The sequence below is a fragment of the Hyperoodon ampullatus genome (assembly GCF_949752795.1).
Source record: "Hyperoodon ampullatus genome assembly, chromosome: 4".
Taxonomy (NCBI): Eukaryota; Metazoa; Chordata; class Mammalia; order Artiodactyla; family Ziphiidae; genus Hyperoodon; species Hyperoodon ampullatus.
In genome coordinates, this window is record NC_136917.1 from 29,932,765 (window position 1) to 29,953,289 (window position 20,525).

Sequence of the window (20,525 nt, forward strand, 5' to 3'; positions counted from 1 at the left end):
AGGGGTGAAGCCAGGGAGGAGGCAGCGGCGAAACGCAAGCCTTTTCTGCTTTTGCCCCACATACCACGGGCTCTCTAAAGGGCATCTCTCCTCCAACGTGGGCCCAGTAAGCAGCTTCCTGCTTACTCACCAGGGGGTGTAAGTCGCCCTTCCCACCCTCAACCACAGGGCTACATTCTCTGGAAGCTTCTCAGAGCCTGAGTCTAAGTGATGACACAAGACGCTGTCACCACCTCCGTTGGGTTTTCCCTACAGCCAAGTCCGCGGCCGAGGGAGAAGCAGAAGGGACGGTGGAGGGCGAGCTCTCGCCTCGGGCTGCGGGGTACAGGCCACCTGCTCCCCAGGGAGAGGGCAGGCGGCCAGGGTGGGGACACTCACCACGCTTGGGCTTGGGGAAGCTGTCGTGCAGCCGGAAGACCACCTTCTCCACGAAGTGCTGGATCTCACACTGCTCAGGGCCGCGGACAAACACCATCCAGTCATGCGTGAACCCCTCCGTGGTGGGTTTCTTGCGTAGTTGGGCACGATGTCCCAGCTCTAACTTGACCTGGACAGTGCACTGGAGGGAGAGAGAGGTGGGCACAGGGTCAACGCAGAGCCCAGGGCAGGGTGCTGCAGGCCATGCCCTCCCCCCGGCCCCCCGCGGCCTACAGAGCTTGCAAGTGAAGGGATCCCGCGCAGGGGCAGCGCGGTCACAGGAGCAGGAGGAGCCTGCACGTGCTCAGGTGGACGGGGCCCGGACGGCTGTGCATGCCTTCGCTCGCCAGGAGGCCCACGGGGCCCCGCGCCTCCTCCCCACCCTGCCCCAGGGCCTTGGCACCTGTGGTTCCCGCTGCCTCGGATGCTCTCCCCCAGGCCTCCCCACGGCTGGCTCCATCCTGTCACCGAGGTCTCAGCTTGACTGTCGCCTCCTCAGAGAAGCCCTCCCTGACCACCCAACCTAAAAGCACCACCACCACCCCATGGCTCTTTATGACACTGTCTTCTCAGCAGTCTCCATGATCAGACATCATCTTGCTAGCAGTCGGCCTGCTCTCCTCGTGCACTGGCTCCCTGCCCGGAGTAGCAACCCTCACCAAGATCTCCCGGAAAACAACAGCGTGACCCGTGGTGCCACTGCAGTCGCCCCTCAGTACCCATGCGGGATCGCTTCCAGGACCCGAGGATACCAAAATCCACAGATGCTCAAGCCCCTTAGGTAAAAAGGTTTAGCACTTACATGTAACCTACGGATATCCTCCTGCATACTTTAAATCATCTCTAGGTTACCTATAATACCTCGTACAACGTAAATGCTAGGTAAATAGTTGTAACTACATGTAAGTACTATGTAAATAGTTGCTGGGGCACAGCAAATTCAAGGGTTGCTTACTGGCACTTTCGGGAATCGTTTTCCCGAATATTTTCGATCCGCAACTGATTGATTGTGCGGATGCAGAACCCACGGATCCGGAGGGCAGACTGTACCTCGTTCTATGAATGAGGCAACCAAGGCTCCAAGAGTGAGCTGTTGAGTGGCACACACGAGGCGGCTGAGTTGTAAGGGAGATTCAGGCCCAGGTGTGTGTGTGTCACCCAAAGGCCACGGCCTTGGCCAGTGTGCCATCCTGCCATCCTTGATTAAAGCATTTTCATTCTCCATCATCCCACAGAGTGCCTCCCGGAAAAGAGAGACCCCTGGGGTCACCCGAGTCACCTGCACAAACGCTGGCTTTGTTTTCAAAGGAGAACAGCGGTTCACAGTGAGAATGGGGGGCAAGTGTGAAGCCAGCTGGGGACAGGTGCAGGTGGGCCCGCGGCCTCGGCAGCCACGCTGCCCTCCTCACACACATGTTGGCCACTCGCCTGAGACAGGAAGCAGCTCGTGCCGGCCCCCCGCCACACACACACACTAAGCAGGCAGAGCCCCGACCCTTCGCAGAACCTGCACCAGCGAGGCCAGCTGAAACCGCCGACAGGGACCCACTGTACACATCCGCTCTGGCCTGTTAAAACCCTCTCTGGACTTCACAGAAATACAGCCTGACACCTAGTATCAAAATCAAGAACGTTACAAAGAAAGCAGAGGCCAAGTGCACACTTGCTCCTAAGTATTGAGATAACCAGGGACAAGCAGGCCAGTGGCCTGGATCCCACGCATCCGGAAGGAAACTCCCCTGTCGGGCTCACCAGCCCAGGCCCAGACCAGAAACCTCCCTCTGCGCTCTCTTTCTCACCACCGGACCCCAGGCACCCCTGGGGCCACAGTCCCTCCAGGACCTGCCTCTTCCCTGGGTTCCAAAACCCCGTTCAGACCACCACCGGCGTGCTCCCCACGCTTCCAGCCCTCGCTGCTCGGTCACTGCCGGGAAAGCAGGGCCTGCCGCTCTCGGTCAGAATCGAGTCCGCAGGCCTCAGCATACCTCCCATCTCCAACCTGTGCTTCCTCAGGTCTGGGGTACTCCTCGTTTACCATGCTTTCACCCAAGATCAGAGAGTACGTCGCAAAGCCGTGCAAGTTTCCCGCGCTGCAGTCCCCCGTGCATGCGCGCACACGTGCTCGCGCACAAAGAAGCTGCTGCTAAGTTCTAGCCAGGGCTTAGAGGCTGGAACCGAGGAAGCACAGGAAAACGCACACACCCTGCATCCCAGCTCAGTCAGACACCAGCGATCCCCAAACATACCGGGAACGTCCACTCCCATCCACCTCTGCTCCTTCCGGCCCGCAGCCGGGGGCGCCCTAACTCACTTCTCTCTGATTGGAATTCCACTTGTCCCTTAAGCCCTGGCTCAAGTGCTACTCTCTCCAGAGCCCCTTCTGATAGATCCACACCGGAAACCAACCAGACCCTCGTCTCCACAGCAGTCTGTGTACAACCAACTCTGCTGTGCCGCTTCATCCCGACCCTGCTCCTGACTGCTCACTGCTGTCTCCCCCAGGGCCACATCCCACCCGTCCTTTTAACCTCTATCCTGGAATCACGCTGCACGAGGCATCAACACTGGATTAAACCAGAGAGGCTTCCTAGATCAGTGAGTTCTAAGTGGTGTGTTCCAAGAGGGAAGGGCCAAGGTGACAGATAAGGACAGGGTGGTCCTGATGCATGGACTGTCGGGGAGGCAGTGGGTACTTAGTGAGACAACTGTAAAAACAGGGCAGAAGGCCCTCCCCTGCCGGCCCAGGACGACAGTCCCAGTGGTGTAAAAACAGGGCAGGAGCCCCCCACCCCGCCGGCCCAGGACGACAGTCCCCGTGAGGCTGCTTGGGAAAAGAGCAGAGACCCCCGGGACCGGTCCACTGCGGGGAGGGGTGGGGATCAGGATGGAGCATTTAGATTCCACGCTAGAGAAATGAGAGCCAACGGTATGCAGGTGACGGATTGGAGGAAACAGCATCTAAGTGATAAAGCACCCCAGCAACTGTGTACACAGTCTGGGCTGAAGGCAGAAAGGACAGACAGACCAACAACAACAAGCCTGCTGGGAGGCAACCAGAGGGAGTGGCTGGAAAAGGAGCCTGAAACAGGAGAACTGGGAGGACCCAAGGGCGGATGCAGAAGGAGAGACAGGAGACCCGGGCAGCTGGGTGGCTGTGATGATGTCCATGGAGGCCGGGTGGGTGGAGCGGGGGTGGGTGGATGGGGACATTTGGGGGGAAATACCCCCGACAGCTGGAGAAAAGGCCTGGACGTCTGGATAAACAAGTCATGCTCGAATCAACCACAAGCTTCTATCCGCAGAACGCTGCTTATGGACGACGTTCAAGATAAACAAACCCCAACAATATTTACATGATCCCAAATAGGCCATAATCGCCCCATACACTTACGGGTGTGTAACAAACTCTGCCTTTCTCTCTGACCTGTTTTCACACTGAGGAGTCGGGAGACAATCCCTGGATTATGGGAAACCAGATCCACCTAATCACAATGACAACAGGACACTGTTGAATGGCTTCTGGTATCAATACTTTCGAGTTAACTCCTAGGTGATGAGATGCCCCCTCAGATTCCGCTGTTCACCAATCCGGAGATTAACAACCCTGCTCCAACCCCAGCTGCCTTCCCGGCATTTCTCATCACGTGGGGTTCCTACCCAGGGCACATGAGCAAGCCCGGCAGAGCAGTGATTGTGAAAGAAGGGAAGACCACAGTTCCATCCGAGGGGGAAAATGGAAGCGCCAAAAAGACGCTCCAGAGGCCAAAGTAAACAGGAAGGTTCTGAAGCGAGATGGGTAATCTTTGCAGCCGGCGGGCCATGCCCAAAGCTCCGCCCAGGCGGCATCTCTGCCTCAGGGGCCGGCGCCAGCTCAGCCCCGACACCCCCAGACCCCAGGTGCCGATGACTGCATACGCCAGTGCACCCAGGAGAAGTGTCCCCTGAATGCTGGAATCTTCTAAGAAGTAAAGATGGTGGAATATCACAGATTTGGGGACACTATATTAGAAAAGAAATCATTGATTCCGTAGGACACTCAGCTACACTGAAGCGGAGGCAAGCAAAGCTGAGCCCTGGCCAACTACTCCGACTCCGCGAGTCACGGTAATTCCACCTCCTGACAATTCCACCTCTGCGGGCTCTGCCCCCTCCTTCCTTAATCCACCTGGACTCCTTCCCCGTCCAGCAGAACTGGAGAACTGAAACACATCAGTCAGCTGCTTCTCCAGGAAGGGCGCCTGCTGGAGAGGCTCGCTGCTGGCTGGATTAATAAGCCCAAGCTGGACTTCCCTGGTGGCGCAGTGGTTAAGAATCCGCCTGCCAATGCAGGGGACACGGGTTCAAGCCCTGGTCCAGGAGGATCCCACGTGCCACGGAGCAACTAAGCCAGTGCGCCACAACTACTGAGCCTGGGCTCTAGAGCCCAAGAGCCACAACTGCCAAGCCCACGTGCCACAACTATTGAAGCCCACACACCTACAGCCCATGCTCCGCAATGAGAAGCCACCGCAATGAGGAGCCCATGCACCGCAACGAAGAGTAGCCCCCCTGCTCACCACAACTAGAGAAAGCTCGTGTGCAACAACGAAGACCCAATGCAGCCAAAAAAAAAAAGAAAAAAGAAAAAAGGAAAACTAATAAATTAAAAAAAAAAAAAAAAGCCCACGCTGCCTGGAGTGACACCCCTCAACTGCCCCGCGGCTGCTGGGAGGCCCCTCGCAGAGCCTCCAGAGGGAGGGCCCAGCCTTGGTCACTGCCACGTCCCAGCATCTTGGGGGCCACTTCGCCACCCACTGCCCCCACAAAAGCCCAGAACAAAAGGGCACTTTCCAGGCTGCCCCAGAAAGGGTTAACTATTCTACCTCTGGGAAATCATCTCTAAGACCCGAGATGAGATGGAGTGGCACAAGGGCTCCCAGGGCCATCTAGGGACAGTTAAGCTTGGGCTGAGGGCCTCCGCTGGGCACTGCCCTTGCTCCAGGCCAACTGGCGGCGGACACTTGGAACCCAAGGGCCAGAATCCTAAGTCCTGCGAGCCAGGCAGACGGATCAGCCAGCACAGATCCCTGCAGGTGTGGAAGGGGAGGCCCCACCCAGCAGAGAGAGAGCCAGTCTGGTGTCAACAGCGCTGCCGGCCTCACAGCCCTCGCTTCCCGGGATCCTTCCCGCATCCCTCGAACCCTGCCCTCAGCCTGGCCCCAGGAGACAGGTCTTCAACAAGTGTATCTGTAAGATTTCCCCGGATCTTCTGGTGGGAATTCTCTTTACCAGATGCCCCCCCGCCGTCCCCCCGCCCAGAGAATTCCCACTTTACCAAGTGGCCTAATTATGCCTGGCGTCTGGCTACTGCAGCTAATTCCCTCAGATGAGCAATCCCCTCCCCTCCCAGGAGGAGGAAGCACCCAGGGGTCTTCTCCCTGATCAGCCTGGGACGATTTTGCCAAGTCTGATGACATCCAGCAGGGTCACTGGCAACGTGGTCCACACACCCACAAAGGGGGACAGGGGCTGGGCCCACAGAGCAGCGGCCACACAAGCCCAAAGAAAGCACTCTTCACAGAACTTTCTCCCTCTAGACCCAGTGGGGGGCTCCCAGGAGCAGCCACTGTATCAGAGCACAAGACAGGGAGAGGACGACCGTCCCTCTCAGACAATCCTCTCAAGTGGAGACTGCCTGCCCGGAGGCTGGGACCTCTCAGGACAGCCGCAGGAGACCCTGGTCCTCTAACGGCTGGCCCAAGGGGGCTGGTGGCTGCCCCTGCACTCTCTTAGGGCTCCGTCCGGCCTCATTTCTCTGACGCAGGGCACCAGGTTAATGACAAAGGGACAAGAAGGGGCTCAATGAATGTGCCTCTGGAAACTCTCTAAGGTAAGTGTGCAGACCGTGAGAATGTGCAGATACACCCAAAATCTTTAGAGCTGTCAGGCTGCTGGGAAGCCTCACCCCTGCCAGCCCACCAGGGAGGCCTGGGACAGGATATGCATTAATATGTAGGAAACGCACACAGACATGTAGATGATGCATCGGCCATCCCCAGAGTTCTCCAGGGAGCAGTCTTGGGAGATTTTGAACACGAACAAGCCCAATAAAGGCATCTGTCACCCGGCCAGGTGGGCCCGGTGACAAAGGCAGTGATTCCTAGTCACTTTTATTTAACCAACAGTTGGCGAAGCTAAGTGCAAATCTTCGCATTACAAACTACGAGGGACACAAAGGGGAGCAGGACTCTGGTCGCTGCTCTCAAGCACTTTACAACATGCTTCACAACTTTAAAACCTGGCATCGACCTGCTGTGACAGCTTCAGAGCCAGGTTGGGGGGGAACCCGTCACCCTCTCATTAGCACTCTGCACAGTCCTGAGGTTCTCTGTGCAAGGTCTGGGGGAAGAGCGAGCGCTCCCTAAGCATCCCACCAGGCCTCGACTCCTTGCAGAGCTGCCCTGGGCCTGCGTTTGCACATCCATGAAATGGGCCTTCCCCATGAGAAAGAAATCTCCCTTCTGCAACAGTAGAGTATGGTCACAGGCAGCTGTTCCCAAATCCAAACTTAGGAGATGAAGAGTCAGCGTCAGTTCAACCACGTGGCTCAGCGGGTCGGCCGCCCGCCTCACAGCCAGGCCCAATGCTTTTGTGAAGGGAGGACTCCCTGGTCCTTTGGGGAACAGGACTCCCCAGACGCTGATACCACTTCTAGCTCCCTAGGCAACCCCCCGCCCCCTGAGGCTCCCTTCCCAGCCTCCTTTCCATCTTTTCAGCATCTGCTCAGTCTGTAACCACGCCCATTCCTTCCCCACCATCCTTGGAGATAAATCACATGGCTCCCAGCCATGCCCCCTGCGTGAGCAAAGACCTGCCCCCCAAAATACATCACCACGTCCCCCCTAAAAAAATACAAATCCCGCAGATGACGGATGTGTAAGTACACGCTACAGGTCAAGGGATCAAACAGGTGGGGGTGTGGTCAAGGCAAAGGGTACCAGAATGACATTTTCCTGGGAGCCAGAGCCAAATGCAGAATCGCCCTTCTCAGCTGGGCCTGAAAGTTCTAGAGAATACAACAGGAAGGTCAAGAGAACCAAAGTCTCCCAGAGCAAGCGGGCCTGGGGGAGGGGGGGAAGCCCCGTTGTTTCCCATCACACTGAGGCATTCACAGGTTTGGGGCATCAGGGGGGAGACAGAGAAGGCCGACTCTGCTGGATTCACAGCGTTTCCCCCGCCCCTTCTCTCCTGCCTCCCCAGGGGCTGCTGCCCCCTGAGGAAGGGACAGAGGTCCTGGGCCTCTCCCAAATCTGCATGAGAACACAGCCGGGCATGGAGAGTCAGACTCCAGGGTGGCTCAAGCTTTCCTCTGGGACCGGTTTCACTTGTCAATACGTGTGCAAGGATCCAGACCAGCGCTGTCGAGTGGAACCTTCTGCCCTGATGGAAAGGTCGCCTCTCCGTGCCGCCCAATGAGGTGGCCGGCACCTCAGGAGTGGTGGTTCCTGGGCACTTAAAATGTGGGTGGTGCAACTGTAGGGAACTGACTTTTTCGTTCCCGTACTTTTAAGTTTAAACAGCCGCCAGGTGCTAGCTGCTGCCGCGCTGGGCAGCGGTGAGGTCCCTCCCTTTGGCCCAGGGTGCTCACCTGCTCCCCGCACCCCCAGCAGGACCGCTGTCTCCCTCTGTCACCGACCCAGAATGCCGCCCCTTCTCACCGCTCCGCTCACACAGATGACAGCCACCCAACCAGCCAGGGCGCCACATATCACAAGGGGAATGGACACAGCTGGGCCTGAGACGTCTCCCCGGGGGGCCCGGCGGGTGGGGTGAGGGGCGGGAGCCATGCTCTACGCCCACAGGGTGCCCAGCAAGACTTCCCCAGGGGCCAGCTTCCTTGAAAGTGGACCCTGAAGGTTTATTTTGTTTTGTTTCTTAACTCAATACAGATCGGAGGCAACGAGCTCTGTCCCTTCAAGGGAAATGAACTCACACCACTCTGCAGAAATCCCCCATTCAGCTGTCATGAACTATTCCTTACTTCTCAAGAAAGAGGTGCAACATCAAGGCTAAAAGGAAATCGCGGTAAGAGGGTGCCCCCAAGCACAGGCCTCAGGGATCCTGGGCCACCAGGCCGCTGGGATGGGCAGGGGGGGAGGTCTCCCACCCCCCCACCCCTGAAACCCGACGGCCACACAGCACCTTATGAGCCAGAGCTGCCTGAGTGGTGCCGGCAGCCAGGGATGCCCCAACCTGCCCTCACTAACAGCGGGGATTTCGGCTGCCAGCCCCACTGCCCCCACACTGCCTCTCCTGGCTTCGAGCCCCTGGAAGGCAGGGGCAGCAGGGGAGGGTGAAGAAATAAATGATCCTATGTGGGGGGGTCGCAATGGTCCTGGGCTTGGGGAGGGGGAAGGGGCTTGGGTACTGAAGAGGAGAACAGCCTTGGGTTCGCCAGGACTGGCTCAGGGTTTCCAGATAGAAGGGAAAGGGGCCATGGGGAGAGTTTAGGGAGGCTGGAGAACACCCTAGGTTTGCAGCAAGGCTCTCGGTGGCGGCTCCAAGATGCTGGGGAAGGCAGGGAAAATGGGGTGTGCTAGGGGGAGAGGGTAGTGGGTCAAAGTCACGGCATCAGACTAGGGGATGCTGGGAGGAAGTGGGCGACCCTGAACGTAAGGAGAGAGACACATGGGTTCAGGAGAGACTGCAGGTCTCTGCAGGGAGAACGACTATGGTTAGAGGAACCAGAGAGAGGAGACCTGGACTCGGGGACAACGAGCGGAAGCGTAAATCAGAGTCACAGGGGCAAAGAGGGCCCGAACTGAGGGGAGTGAGGCATCTGGTGTCTGAAGGGCGTGGAGGCTCCAGGTCCGAGCAGAAATGGTCCCTGGACCTGGTCAAAGAGGGTCTGAAGGTGAAGAAACAAGACCCTTGGGGCCCTGCGGTCCAAGGGAGAGTGATCAGGGCCTGAAAGCAGAGGGGGCTGAGCAGCAGAGTGGGTCAAAGACATCTGAAGAAGAAAGCCCAGGTCCAAAAAAGGGGGCCGCTCAATGCAGGCCTGGGTCCTGGTGGGAAAAGACCCGGGACCCTACCAGGGTTTGAGGAGGAACAGATGCTCAGGCTGAGGCAAGGGCAGGACCAGAGAGGAGAGAGGTCAGCGTGGGCCTGGGTTCAAGTAAGGAGGAGGCTGCAGACCAAGGCCCCAGGAGTTGTGGGGAACTCAAATCCCAGCAAAGGTTTAATGCCGGGAGTCTGAGAGGATTCAGGGCCAAGGGGCCAGAGGGGGTAGGAGACACCGACTGGCCTTGGATTCAGACAGGAAAGGGGGTACAGGCCGGATCAGAGGAATCTAAGGGGGCCCCGCGGGGGCTGCGGGGACTCAGGACTGTGCCGGGATCCCGAGGGATGTCCCAGGGGGCGCTGGGTCGGACTGGGGTCACAACGGGCGTCCCAGGGGGATGTGGGCCAGGCCGGGGTCCCGAGGAGCGTCCCAGAGCGTTCTGGGCTGAAGTGGAGATCACGGGGGTGTCTCACGGGGATCTGGGCCAGACCGGGGTTCCGAGGGGCTTCCCAGGGGACTCTGGGCAGTGGGGCACCGTGGTTCCCGGGGGGTCCGAGGCGCTCTGACCCGGCGGGGGTGGCGGATGGGGGAGGGGCGCCCCCGCCCCACATAAAGGCCCGGGGAGCTGCGGGCGCGCACAAAGCTGGGCGGGCGGGCGCCAAGCGGGGGCGGGGAAGCCGGGACCGAGGAGGGTCGGGCCCGGCCGGGCGGGCGGGTAAGGGAGGGAGGGAGGGAAGGAGAGAGGGGGCCGGGCGGGCGGCGCGGGCCGCGCTGCGGCGGCGCGGCCGTTCCTCACCTGATTGTCCATGGCTGGCTCCCCGCCCCGCCCCCGGGCCCCGCGTCGCTCGCCGCCGCCGCCGCCGCTCAGCGCCGCCGCGCCGCCCTCATTGTCTGTCAGGCGCCGCCGCCGCCGCTCTCGGCCGCCCGCCCGCCCGCCAGCCCCGCGGAACCGGAAACCACCGCCAACCCGGGTCGCGCACCGACTGCGGGCCCCCGCCGCCGACTCGGGCCCGCTGCCCGGACTGACAACTGCCTAGGCCAGTTGACGACGCGGAGGGCGACTTGGGGGGCGGGACTTCCGGCCTGGCGGGGGCCTGCCGGGCTGCGGTCGGAGGGACGAAGACCGCAGCCAATGGGAGGCCCGGACCGGAGGGGCGGGAGGAGGGAGGGAGGGAGGCGCGAGGCGAGCCCCGCAGAGGGGATCGCGAGGTGTGCGCCGCACGTGGAGGGGGGCGGGGGCGGAGGCGGGACGGGAGCGCAGCGCCTGCGCACTGTGGCCCGCAGGGGGCGCTGCCCAGTGACCGGAGCCTCCCGGGGCTGAGCCTCCCCCGGGCCCCAACCTCCCCGGTAGGGAGGAATCCCCAGGGACACTTTTGTTTCCTGGCCACGTGTTGCTGCTGTGTGATGGAATGAGACCTGGGCTCTGGAACTGCAGATTAATTTTCCAATCCTGGATCTGTATCATGGTCAACTCCCTTCTTACCCTGAATCTCAGTTTGCGTCTGTAGAATGGGGACCATCACGGTGTGATGCTAGTACGTGGTAATCTGAATGATACAAATCTAAAATCTAATGCATTGACATAACCGAGAAGTTCTCATTTTATCCACGAGATTTATCATGCTAATCCCTCCAAAAACCGTTTTTTAATTTACCCATGATAATATACCGCGACTTGTAAACTGTTTATATCGAACGTAAACATATCGCCCCATCTTTTTCAGGATCCTGTAAGCCACTTGTCTCTTGGACCTTAGGACTTCTACCTACGATTTGGGGTCCCTCGTGCAGTTATTTTAAATCCCTTCTTATAAATAGAAATCAGGGTTTTTTTGTTTGGCTATTTTCCCCCCTCCACATCTCATTTAAGTGTCAGGCAAGTATTCATTAGGTGGTGTGGCCTGTGCTTTGCGCTGAAGAACAGCGCCGGAAAATCAGTTATTTTGGGATAGAAATAAGTCCAAACAAAAACTCTGAAGAGGGCCAGATCACTGTCATAATACATAGTAACACCGTACTTTTTAATCTACGGCAGGGCGAGCTGGTTCGTGGGGGAAGAGGGGAGGGTGGAGGTCATGCTGAGAAAATAAGCAACTTTTTTTTAGATATTCTTCATAATTATACCCAATCACCATCTATTTTATTTATTTATTGTTTTTGTTTTGTTTTGTTTTTCTGTGGCCGTGCCCTGGCATGTGGGATCTTTGTTCTCCTAGCCCGTGCTGCCGACAGTGGAAGCGCGGAGTCTTAACCACTGCTCCGCCAGGGAAGTCCCAGCAGCAACTTTAATGTGGGTACAACTTTAACTTTTTTTTCTTTTTTTTTTTAAAATCCTGTAACTGGATGTAAGTGGATCAGTGGTTCTAAGTGGTCCTTGAACCAGGAGGTTCAGCATCTCCACGAACTTTGTTAGAAATGCAATTTCTGGTTTCTCTTGATTTATGGAATCAGAAACTGGGTGTGTGGCCAGCTGGGGGTGGGGTGGTGCAGCAATTTGTCTCTGAAGGAAGCAGACAGTGAAGAACCTTTAAGCTACAGTTGTTGCAAAGAAAAGCTTCAGGAACTCAGCCTCCTCCCTCTTACTCATCTGGAAATTATCCTTAGATTAGATTCTGAATTGTTGGGGGTTTTCAAAACTACCTCCCTGGAGCTCCAACTAGATCAGGTATAACTTTTTGAGCATTAGAAAGGATAATGGGGAAACAACCCAAGTGCCCATCAATGAATGAACAGACAAACAAAATGTGGTCTATCCATACAATGGAATATTATTCAGCCTCAAAAAGGAAGGAAATTCTGACATGTGCTACAACATGGATGAACCTTAAGGACACTGCGCTCATTGAAATAAGCCAGACACAAAAGGACAAATACTGTCTGATTCCACTCACATGAGGCCCCTAGAGGAGTCAAATTCATAGAGACAGAACTAGATGGTGGGGGCCAGGGGCTGGGGGAGGGGGATGGGGAGTCAGTGTTTCATGGGGACAGAGTTTCAGTTTACGAAGATTAGAGAGTTCTGGAGATGGATCGTGGGATGGTTGCCCAACAATAAGAATATACTTAATACCACAAAACTGTGCACTTAAAAACGGATACAATGGCAAATGTTATGTTGTATATGTTTTTACCACAATAAAAAAAAGGACCATTTAACTCTGTGAACATACAAATATACATGAGTCCATAGTGATATTAAAACAACAAAGCACATTTGTCACCTTCGAAGGTGACAATTGTATGAACTCCTCATTTACCAAGGCTTTACAGCATGAAACCAGCTCCAGTTGATGAGGGAAGAAAGCCCTTTTTGCAGAAAAATGCCAACAAATAATGTTAAAAGGAGGACAGAAAAATCACTGTTTTGAAACCCCTAATGAACTAATCATCACAGACAAGAGTCGTCAATGGATGCTAAAACGATTAACTGAAAGGTTCATGGGAGACTGGATAGTATCATGTCCACCAGTGGTCTCCTCATAGATTGCCTGCTAGATGCAAAGAGGGAAAAAATAACTTTCCAATGGAAGCATCATACCGTTGCCACCTTTGTTCAGTGACTTTTAGCAGCAGGGCAGTGGGACAGGCAGATGACAAGTTCCTACTAGGTGCAATGGGAAATACACAGCACCAAAAAAGTGTTCATGCCCCGAAAGTTTAACTTGAATCACACCTCTAGTTCCAGTTTACAGAAGAAACACAAAGGACAGAGGCACACGGCAGATGACACCATGAGAAGCAATCAGACCAATCCAGAAGGCGGAACTCTCAACAGCCTGGCTTTCTGGAGTCAACAGGATGGGAGGAAAGAAATGAGGACCGCCCAGAGTTCAAAGAGAAGGTGTCACAACCAAATGCAATGTTGGGCACTTCATTGGATCTTGGCTTTGAACAAACCAGCTGTGTCAACTGGGGACATTTGAATTTGAATTATATTGGATCATGTTTAAACTTGTATTTTGTTAAGTGTGATCATGGAATTATGGTTATGTAGGAAAATGGCCTTATTTTTTAAAGCTGCATAGGGGTGAAATGCCACCAGGCTAATCGCCTTTAAAATACATTAATTTAAAAACTAGACAATTCAAATATGGCAAATGTTAAGAATTGTTCAATCTAAGTGATGGGCATATGGGATTTCATTAAACTGGTCTCTATACTTTTCTGCATGTGGGACATTTCTATAATAAAAAGTAAAAATGTTAAAAATGCATCCTTTGCCTAAAATTGAACCACTCTTTTCCTTCCTCTGGAGGCAAACAGAGGGCTGCTCCATTTTGTCATTAGTATGGCCATGTCCTAGACAAAACCTGCTGTACACAAACTCCAGAGGATGAATTTTAAACTCATTTCATCCTGACAATTGTAAGAGGTAGGTGTTGTTGCCCCCATTTCACAGGTGAGGAAACTGAGGCCCAGAGGAGGTGAGTTAGCCAAAGTCCCATGCTGAGTATATGGCAGAGCCAGGGACCCTCTGAGAGTCCAGAGATACATATCTGCCACCCTGTGTCTTACCTTAGTGCCTACTAGCAGCCTCCCCCACAAGAGCATCTGTACACGTTTGCTGAATAAGGATATCAGGGAAGACTTCCTGGTGGTGGGGGTGGGGGGAGGAGATTGAAACTGAGACTTGAATTGCATGGAAGGTGAATTCTGATTTCTTTTGGAGGAATGAAGAATGTTTAGATAGTAAGTTAGAAGGTGGCATTGTGCACAATATTGCTCTGGTTGTCATTTGCTATATAACAAATCACTCTAAACTGAGTGACTTAGAACAACACTAATCATTTATTGTTGGGGCCCAGTTGTTGGACCTTCAGAGATTCTGGTTTCATTAGTCTGGAGTAAGACAGGGCCACCTCCCCCTCCCCCCTTTTTTAAGTTCAGCTGGGGATTCTCATGTGCAGACTGGGTTGAGAATCACTGAGCTGAAGTTAATACACTTTTTGTTGTTATTGTATCTAGTTTTGTGGTTATTTTTGATCCATGTCAAATGACTTCTGGAAGTGACACAATGTTTCCTATTTACTTCAGTAAGAGCAAAGGGAGTAGGTTTAAAGAAGAACATAAAGCAAATGGCAGTTTGAGCATTTGACAGAATGCATGATTGATACACGTTATCCCGAAGTTGCAAGCATCTGCAATTCAGGCAGGACTTGGCAGAAACGGCTTCTCTGTGCCCCTCATGATGTGAACTTACTGAGGCCGAAGAATCTCTCCAACACAGCTCACTCACCACACCAGCAAGTTGGTGCCAGCTATTGGTTCTTCTCCATATGGGCTCCTCCACAGGGTGGCTTGGGCTTCCTCACAGGATGGTGGCTGGGTTCCAAGAGTGAGTGTCCCAAGAAAATCAGGAGATAGCTGCATTGCCTTGGATGAACTAGCTTCAGAACTCACCTGGAGTCACTTCTACCATAGACTAAGCCCACCCACATTCAGGGGCTCCTTCACAGAGAAGCATAAAGGTCACATTGTAAGAAGAACATGTGGAATGGGAGATGTGGTTGCAGCCATTCTGGAAAATATACCATCTTCCACAGTTATTAACTCCAATATCTGAAGACCAGGTCCTGGGTAATTATAGATTATAGTGATAAACTTTATTTAATTTGCTGTTAAATAAAGTAAAGCCCAAAGTCTGTATAAATATCTACAAGGTCACAGATGAGGGGGACAGGGAGGCACAGACCTCCCCTATCTCCCCGTTGCTCACTCTGCTCCCTATACCCTGAACACACTGCCTGGTACATAGTAGCTGCTCAAAAAAAAAATGTCTGTTGCGTGACATGAAATAATAGTGAATCACATCGTGAGAAGGTTAGTTCCTGATGATTTCTCTTCTAGTCTTTCTAATTCCTTCAAGAAGAAAGTCTTGGCTTTGTGTTCACAACTCTTAAATTCGTCTCTGGCACCCTCTTATCTTCCTAATGTCAAGAGAACAGACCAAGGGTTCAGACCCTGGGACAGGTGACTTACCTTGTACAGGGCCGTGACTGTTCATTGATGTCTCTCGAGGAGCTTCAAAAAATACCAGTGCCCGAGGCCCACCTTCAGAGATTCTGGTTTCATCAGTCTGGAGTATAGACTTTAAATTGGGGTATAGTTGACTTACAATATTATATTAGTTTCATATGTACAACATAGTGATTCAATATTTTTATAGATTATACTTCATATAAGGTTATGACAAAATATTGGCTATATTCTCTGTGCTATACGTCACATCCTTGTAACTTTTTTTTTATACCTAGTAGTTTGTACCTCTTTATCCCCTTCACCTATTTTGGCACTCCCACCACCCCTCTTCCCTCTGGTAACCACTAGTTTGTTATCTGTATTTCCACCCTGCCCCTGACATTTCTTTAAAATCAGCTGGGTAAACAACACGGTCCTACTATATGGCACAGGGGACTATATTCAACATCCTGTTATAAACCATCGTGGAAAAGAACTTTTAAAAGAATGTATATATATGTATAACTGAATCACTTTGCTGTACAGCAGAAATCAACATAACACTGCAAATCAACTATAATTCGATAAAAAATTTTTAAAAATCAGCTGGGGATTCTCATGTGCAGACTGGGTTAAGAATCACTGAGCTGCAGTTAATGGGACTTCCCTGGTGGTGCAGTGGTTAAGAATCCACCTGCCAATGCAGGGGACACAGGTTTGATCCCTGGTCCAGGAAGACCCCACATGCCGTGGAGCAACTAAGGCCATGGGCCACAACTACTGAAGCCCACACACTCTAGGGCCCAAGTGCCACAACTACTGAGCCCACGTGCTGCAGCTACTGAAGCCCGCATGCCTAGAGCCTGTACTCGTTAACAAGAGAAGCCACCGCAACGAGAAGCCCGGGCACCACAAGGAAGAGTAGCCTCCGCTGGCCACAACTAGAGAAAAAGCCTGCGGAGCAAGGAAGACCCAATGCAGCCAAAAAAAAAAAAAAGAATCACTGAGCTGCAGTTAATAACACTCTTTGTTGTTACTGTATCTAGTTTTATGGTTATTTTTGATCTATGACAAATGACTTCTGGAAGTGACCCAATGTTTCCTGTTTAAATACATCAGTGTGAGCAAAGGGAGTAGATCCTAAGAAACAAAAAGCAAATAGTAATTTGAGCATTTGGCAGAATGCATGATTGATACATGTTATCCCGATGTTACAAACTGAAATCCAGGCACAAGTCCCACAGCTAGAAAGTAACATTTTGGACCTGGGGGGTCTAGCTTCCAGTGTGTAACTGAACTGCTATATTAGGTTTCTATCGCCCTCTAGTGGTCCAGTTTATTTGCACCCAAAAGGAGGACTTGGTATTAATTCCCCTACTTTTCACCTTGTAGATGGTTCAGCCCTCGAAGACTTTTTTTGGAACCCTCTTTCTGGCCTTCAGCACGTTTCCTGTACCTTCCCGTTTCCTGCCAGCCACAAATGTACACACAGCCACTCATAGCAGTATCGAATAAGACCAAGCTGGCGCAGAGCCTAGTGGGGTGTTGGAGACCTACCCCAGATTAACTTCAACTCAGAGCAGAGCTTGAATATCACACTGAGACACTTGTCTCTTATCCCATTGGCAGTGGGGAGCCATGCATAGTTTTGGAGCAGACCAAAACTATGTGCAACAAGGCATTTCCCCAGCAAAGGGCACTACACTGGACATTTGAAATTTTCTACCTCCTAGCATCATTCTCCCTTTTTTATTTTCTGGCAACAGTCCCTGATCTGAGGGCTCCCTCCAGTATGAGCCTGTAAGTCACCTTTGTGTGAATTTTTAAATGGCAGCCCTTCTGGGAGGATGCCAACTCATGACAGGCACAAAGCTTAAGAGAGGACTTCGACCCCCACTTGCTCCCTCTTCCCCCCAATCAGACTCACAGTCAGAGTGAGGGTCCCACCCTCCACAGAGGAAGCACATGCCCAAGTCTGGCCACTCAAAGGGCTGCATCCTTCTCGCTACTGGGATCGGCGGAGGCGGGTGCGAGAGGGCATGACCTAACACCAGCCAAGAGTGACTCTGGGAGCTTTCTTAAATTTTAATTGAGGTAAAATTCACATAACGTAAAACTAACCATGAACCATATTAAAGTGTATGATTCAGGGGCATCTAGAACCTTCCCAGTGTTGTGTAAAACCATCACTTCTATCTAGTTTTCCAAGACATATTCTTCACCCCAAAAGGAAACCCTATACCCATTAGTAGTCACTCCCCATTCCCTCCTCTCAGCCCCTAGCAACCACTAATCTGCTTTTGCCCTTATGGATTTGCCTATTCTAGACATTTCATGTAAGTGAAATCATAGAATATGTGCCTTTAGTGTCTGGATTTTCACTGAGTGTAATATTTTCAAGCTTCATCCATATTGTATCATGTGTCAGAGCGTCATTCCTTTTTAAGGAGGAATAATATTCCATTGTATGGATGCACCACTTTTGTTTATCCATCTATGGACACTTAGGTTGTCTCCACCTGTTGGTTCTTATCAACAGTGCTGCTATGAACATTTCTGTGTGCATATTTGTTTGAATACCTGTTTTCAATTCTTTGGGGTATATGTCTAGGAGTGGAACTGATGGACCACATGGTGATTCTATGTTTAACTTGTTAAGGAACCAGTAAACTCTTTTCCACCACAGCAGTACCATTTCACATTCCTACCAGCAAATCACAAGGGTTCCAATTTCTCCATGTTCTTATCAGCACTTATCTACTGCCTTTAAAAAATATTATGGCCAATTTAGTGGGTATGAAGTGATATTTGTGGTTTTGATTTGCATTTCCCTAATGATTAATGATGTTGAGCATCTTTTCATGTGCTCTTGGAGCTTTAGTGTATACTTTTCTACTTGGAAGGCTAGAAGCCTAGTGCTGCTGGCAGCCACCTCCTACCCATGAGGCAGACCAGAGGGATGGAGGGAACCTGGCCCTGGTGACATCATTTGAAGCCTAGATCCAGCCATACCTGCAGCAGGTTAACATCAAAGGTATATATGCTGATTATCCTTTTGTCATTCCAGCCAGCTAGAGTTGAACATTTTGTCCTTTGCCACCCAGAGTCCTCCATGATGGAGACTGGGACTTGCCAAGGTCCCATGGTTAGTTAGAATTACACACTGGATGAGTACCTAGACCTCCTTCCTACCTACCCATTGCCTCCATGCCCCAAGAGGAGGCTGTAAGGAGGGGTCAGCAGGGGCCAGGAGACAGAAGCTGGGGACAAATCATGGCCATGCATTTAGGGATAGAGGCAAGAGGATTAGGAAGCAGACGCTTTTCTATCTGCCTGCCCCCAGAAGATTTTGAATTGAGATTCTTAACTATCAGAGTGTCAGATGCCCTTTAGAGAATATCATGGAAGCACAGCTGCTCTCCCCACCAGAAACACCAGGACACAACACTTTGCAGACAATTCACAAGTCTGTAGAAATTCCCACCGTCTCCACCCCCTCCTCCCACCACAATCCATCCTGAGGCCATAGGTGAAGAACTTCTGGTTTCTAGAACAAGAAAGTCAGAAAGACCCAGAAGCAGGAGACCTGAGATCCAAACACAGTCTTTCTTCTGACTCACTGTGGAGCAAGGAATTTGGGGGAAGGACAGTCCTGGTTCAAGTCCAGGCTGTGGGGGCCTGGGGAGCCACATCTATAAAATGAGACTATTCTTGTCTATCTGGGGGGGGGGGTCGAGGGTTATTAGGTTCAATGCTGTGTGTCATGGACATGTAAATATGAGGGGCCCCTCTCCTTCCAATGTCCCCATCTCTCCAGCAGGCTAGAGGGTGTTGTTTCTTCTCCTTTTGGAGTGATGCAATCCAGGGGCTTAGATAACATGCCCAGAAACCCATCTTCTGCAGAGAACGTCAAGTGGTTCATGGATACGAAACCCATCCTGGTCCCCCAGGTTAAGAACCTCTTACTCTGAACTCTCTCTCATTTACTAAGCTCCAACAACAGCTTCCTTTCTGTTCCACTTCATTCCCACCCCAAGAGTTTCACACGTGCCATTCTCTCTGCCCAGAATGGTCTTGCCCAGCTCTTGGAATGGCCGGTTTCCTTGTTATTGAGGGCTCAGCTGGAAAGTGCATCCCCCACTGATCATCTATTTGAAATGGGTGCTCCCCCACCCCATGGTCTTGAGAACATCACCATGCTTTATCTTTTCTGCAGCACCCATCAGTGTCTTGGTTATGTGTCTTTATTTATCCAATGTATGTCTCCTCATTAGGGGAGGGACTTTGCATGTCTTTGTTGTCATATATCCCCAAGGACTAGTGTCAAACATATAGTAGGAACTCAGTATATATTTGTTGAAGAGATGAATGAATGAATGAATGAATGAACAGGAGGGATGACTGAATAATTTGGATGGATAAATGAATAAACAGATGGCTAAATATGGATGGATGGATGAATAAATGGATAAATAATTAAACAAATGGTTAGACAGAAGGATTAGTGCATATAAATGGATGGCTAAATATAGATGGATGGATGGATGATTAACAGTTGGATACATGGATGGGTGGAAGGATAATGAGTAAGGGATGATGGAAGGATGAATAATAAATATATGGATGGATGGATGGATGGATGAGTAGATGGATAAGTGGGTGAGTGGGTGGATGGATGGATGGGTGGATAAGTGGATGAGTAGATGGATGCATGTATGGTTCAATGAATGGATCATACATTAATGAATAAGCAGTAGATAAAAAAGATAGATAACAGATAAAAGGATGGACAAATGAAGGAATAAATTAGTGGATGAGTAAATTAAAGGATAGCTATATGGATAGTTCAATGGACAGTTCAAAAGATGGATGGGTGTATAAATGGATGGATAAATTACAGAATGAGTAGATGGATGGATGTTTGCCAGACTCCATGCTAAGCACTTTATATGTTATCTTGTTTTATCTACACAGAAATCCCAGGAAGGAAGGAATGTTTTACAGACAAGGTCCTTGAACTTCAGAGGCAGGAAAAAATCGCTTACCCCGGATGATACAAGTAGGAGATGGTGGAGCAGAATTCGAACTTACATCTGCCTGACTCCAAGCC

At 51.9% G+C, this 20,525-nt stretch overlaps 1 protein-coding gene across 1 annotated transcript in view; it reads right to left on the reverse strand.

Annotated features, from left to right (window-relative positions):
* Nucleotides 1–877, reverse strand: part of MLLT1 (MLLT1 super elongation complex subunit) — a gene marked incomplete at both ends in the record, with an annotated part of 52,941 nt that extends 52,064 nt beyond the window's left edge. The window contains 2 exons of the mRNA XM_079701476.1: nucleotides 379–559; nucleotides 821–877. Of these exons, the coding sequence (XP_079557602.1) occupies nucleotides 379–559; nucleotides 821–877 (238 nt within the window). The remainder of the gene's footprint in view (nucleotides 1–378; nucleotides 560–820) is intronic.
* Nucleotides 878–20,525: the final 19,648 nt, after the last annotated feature.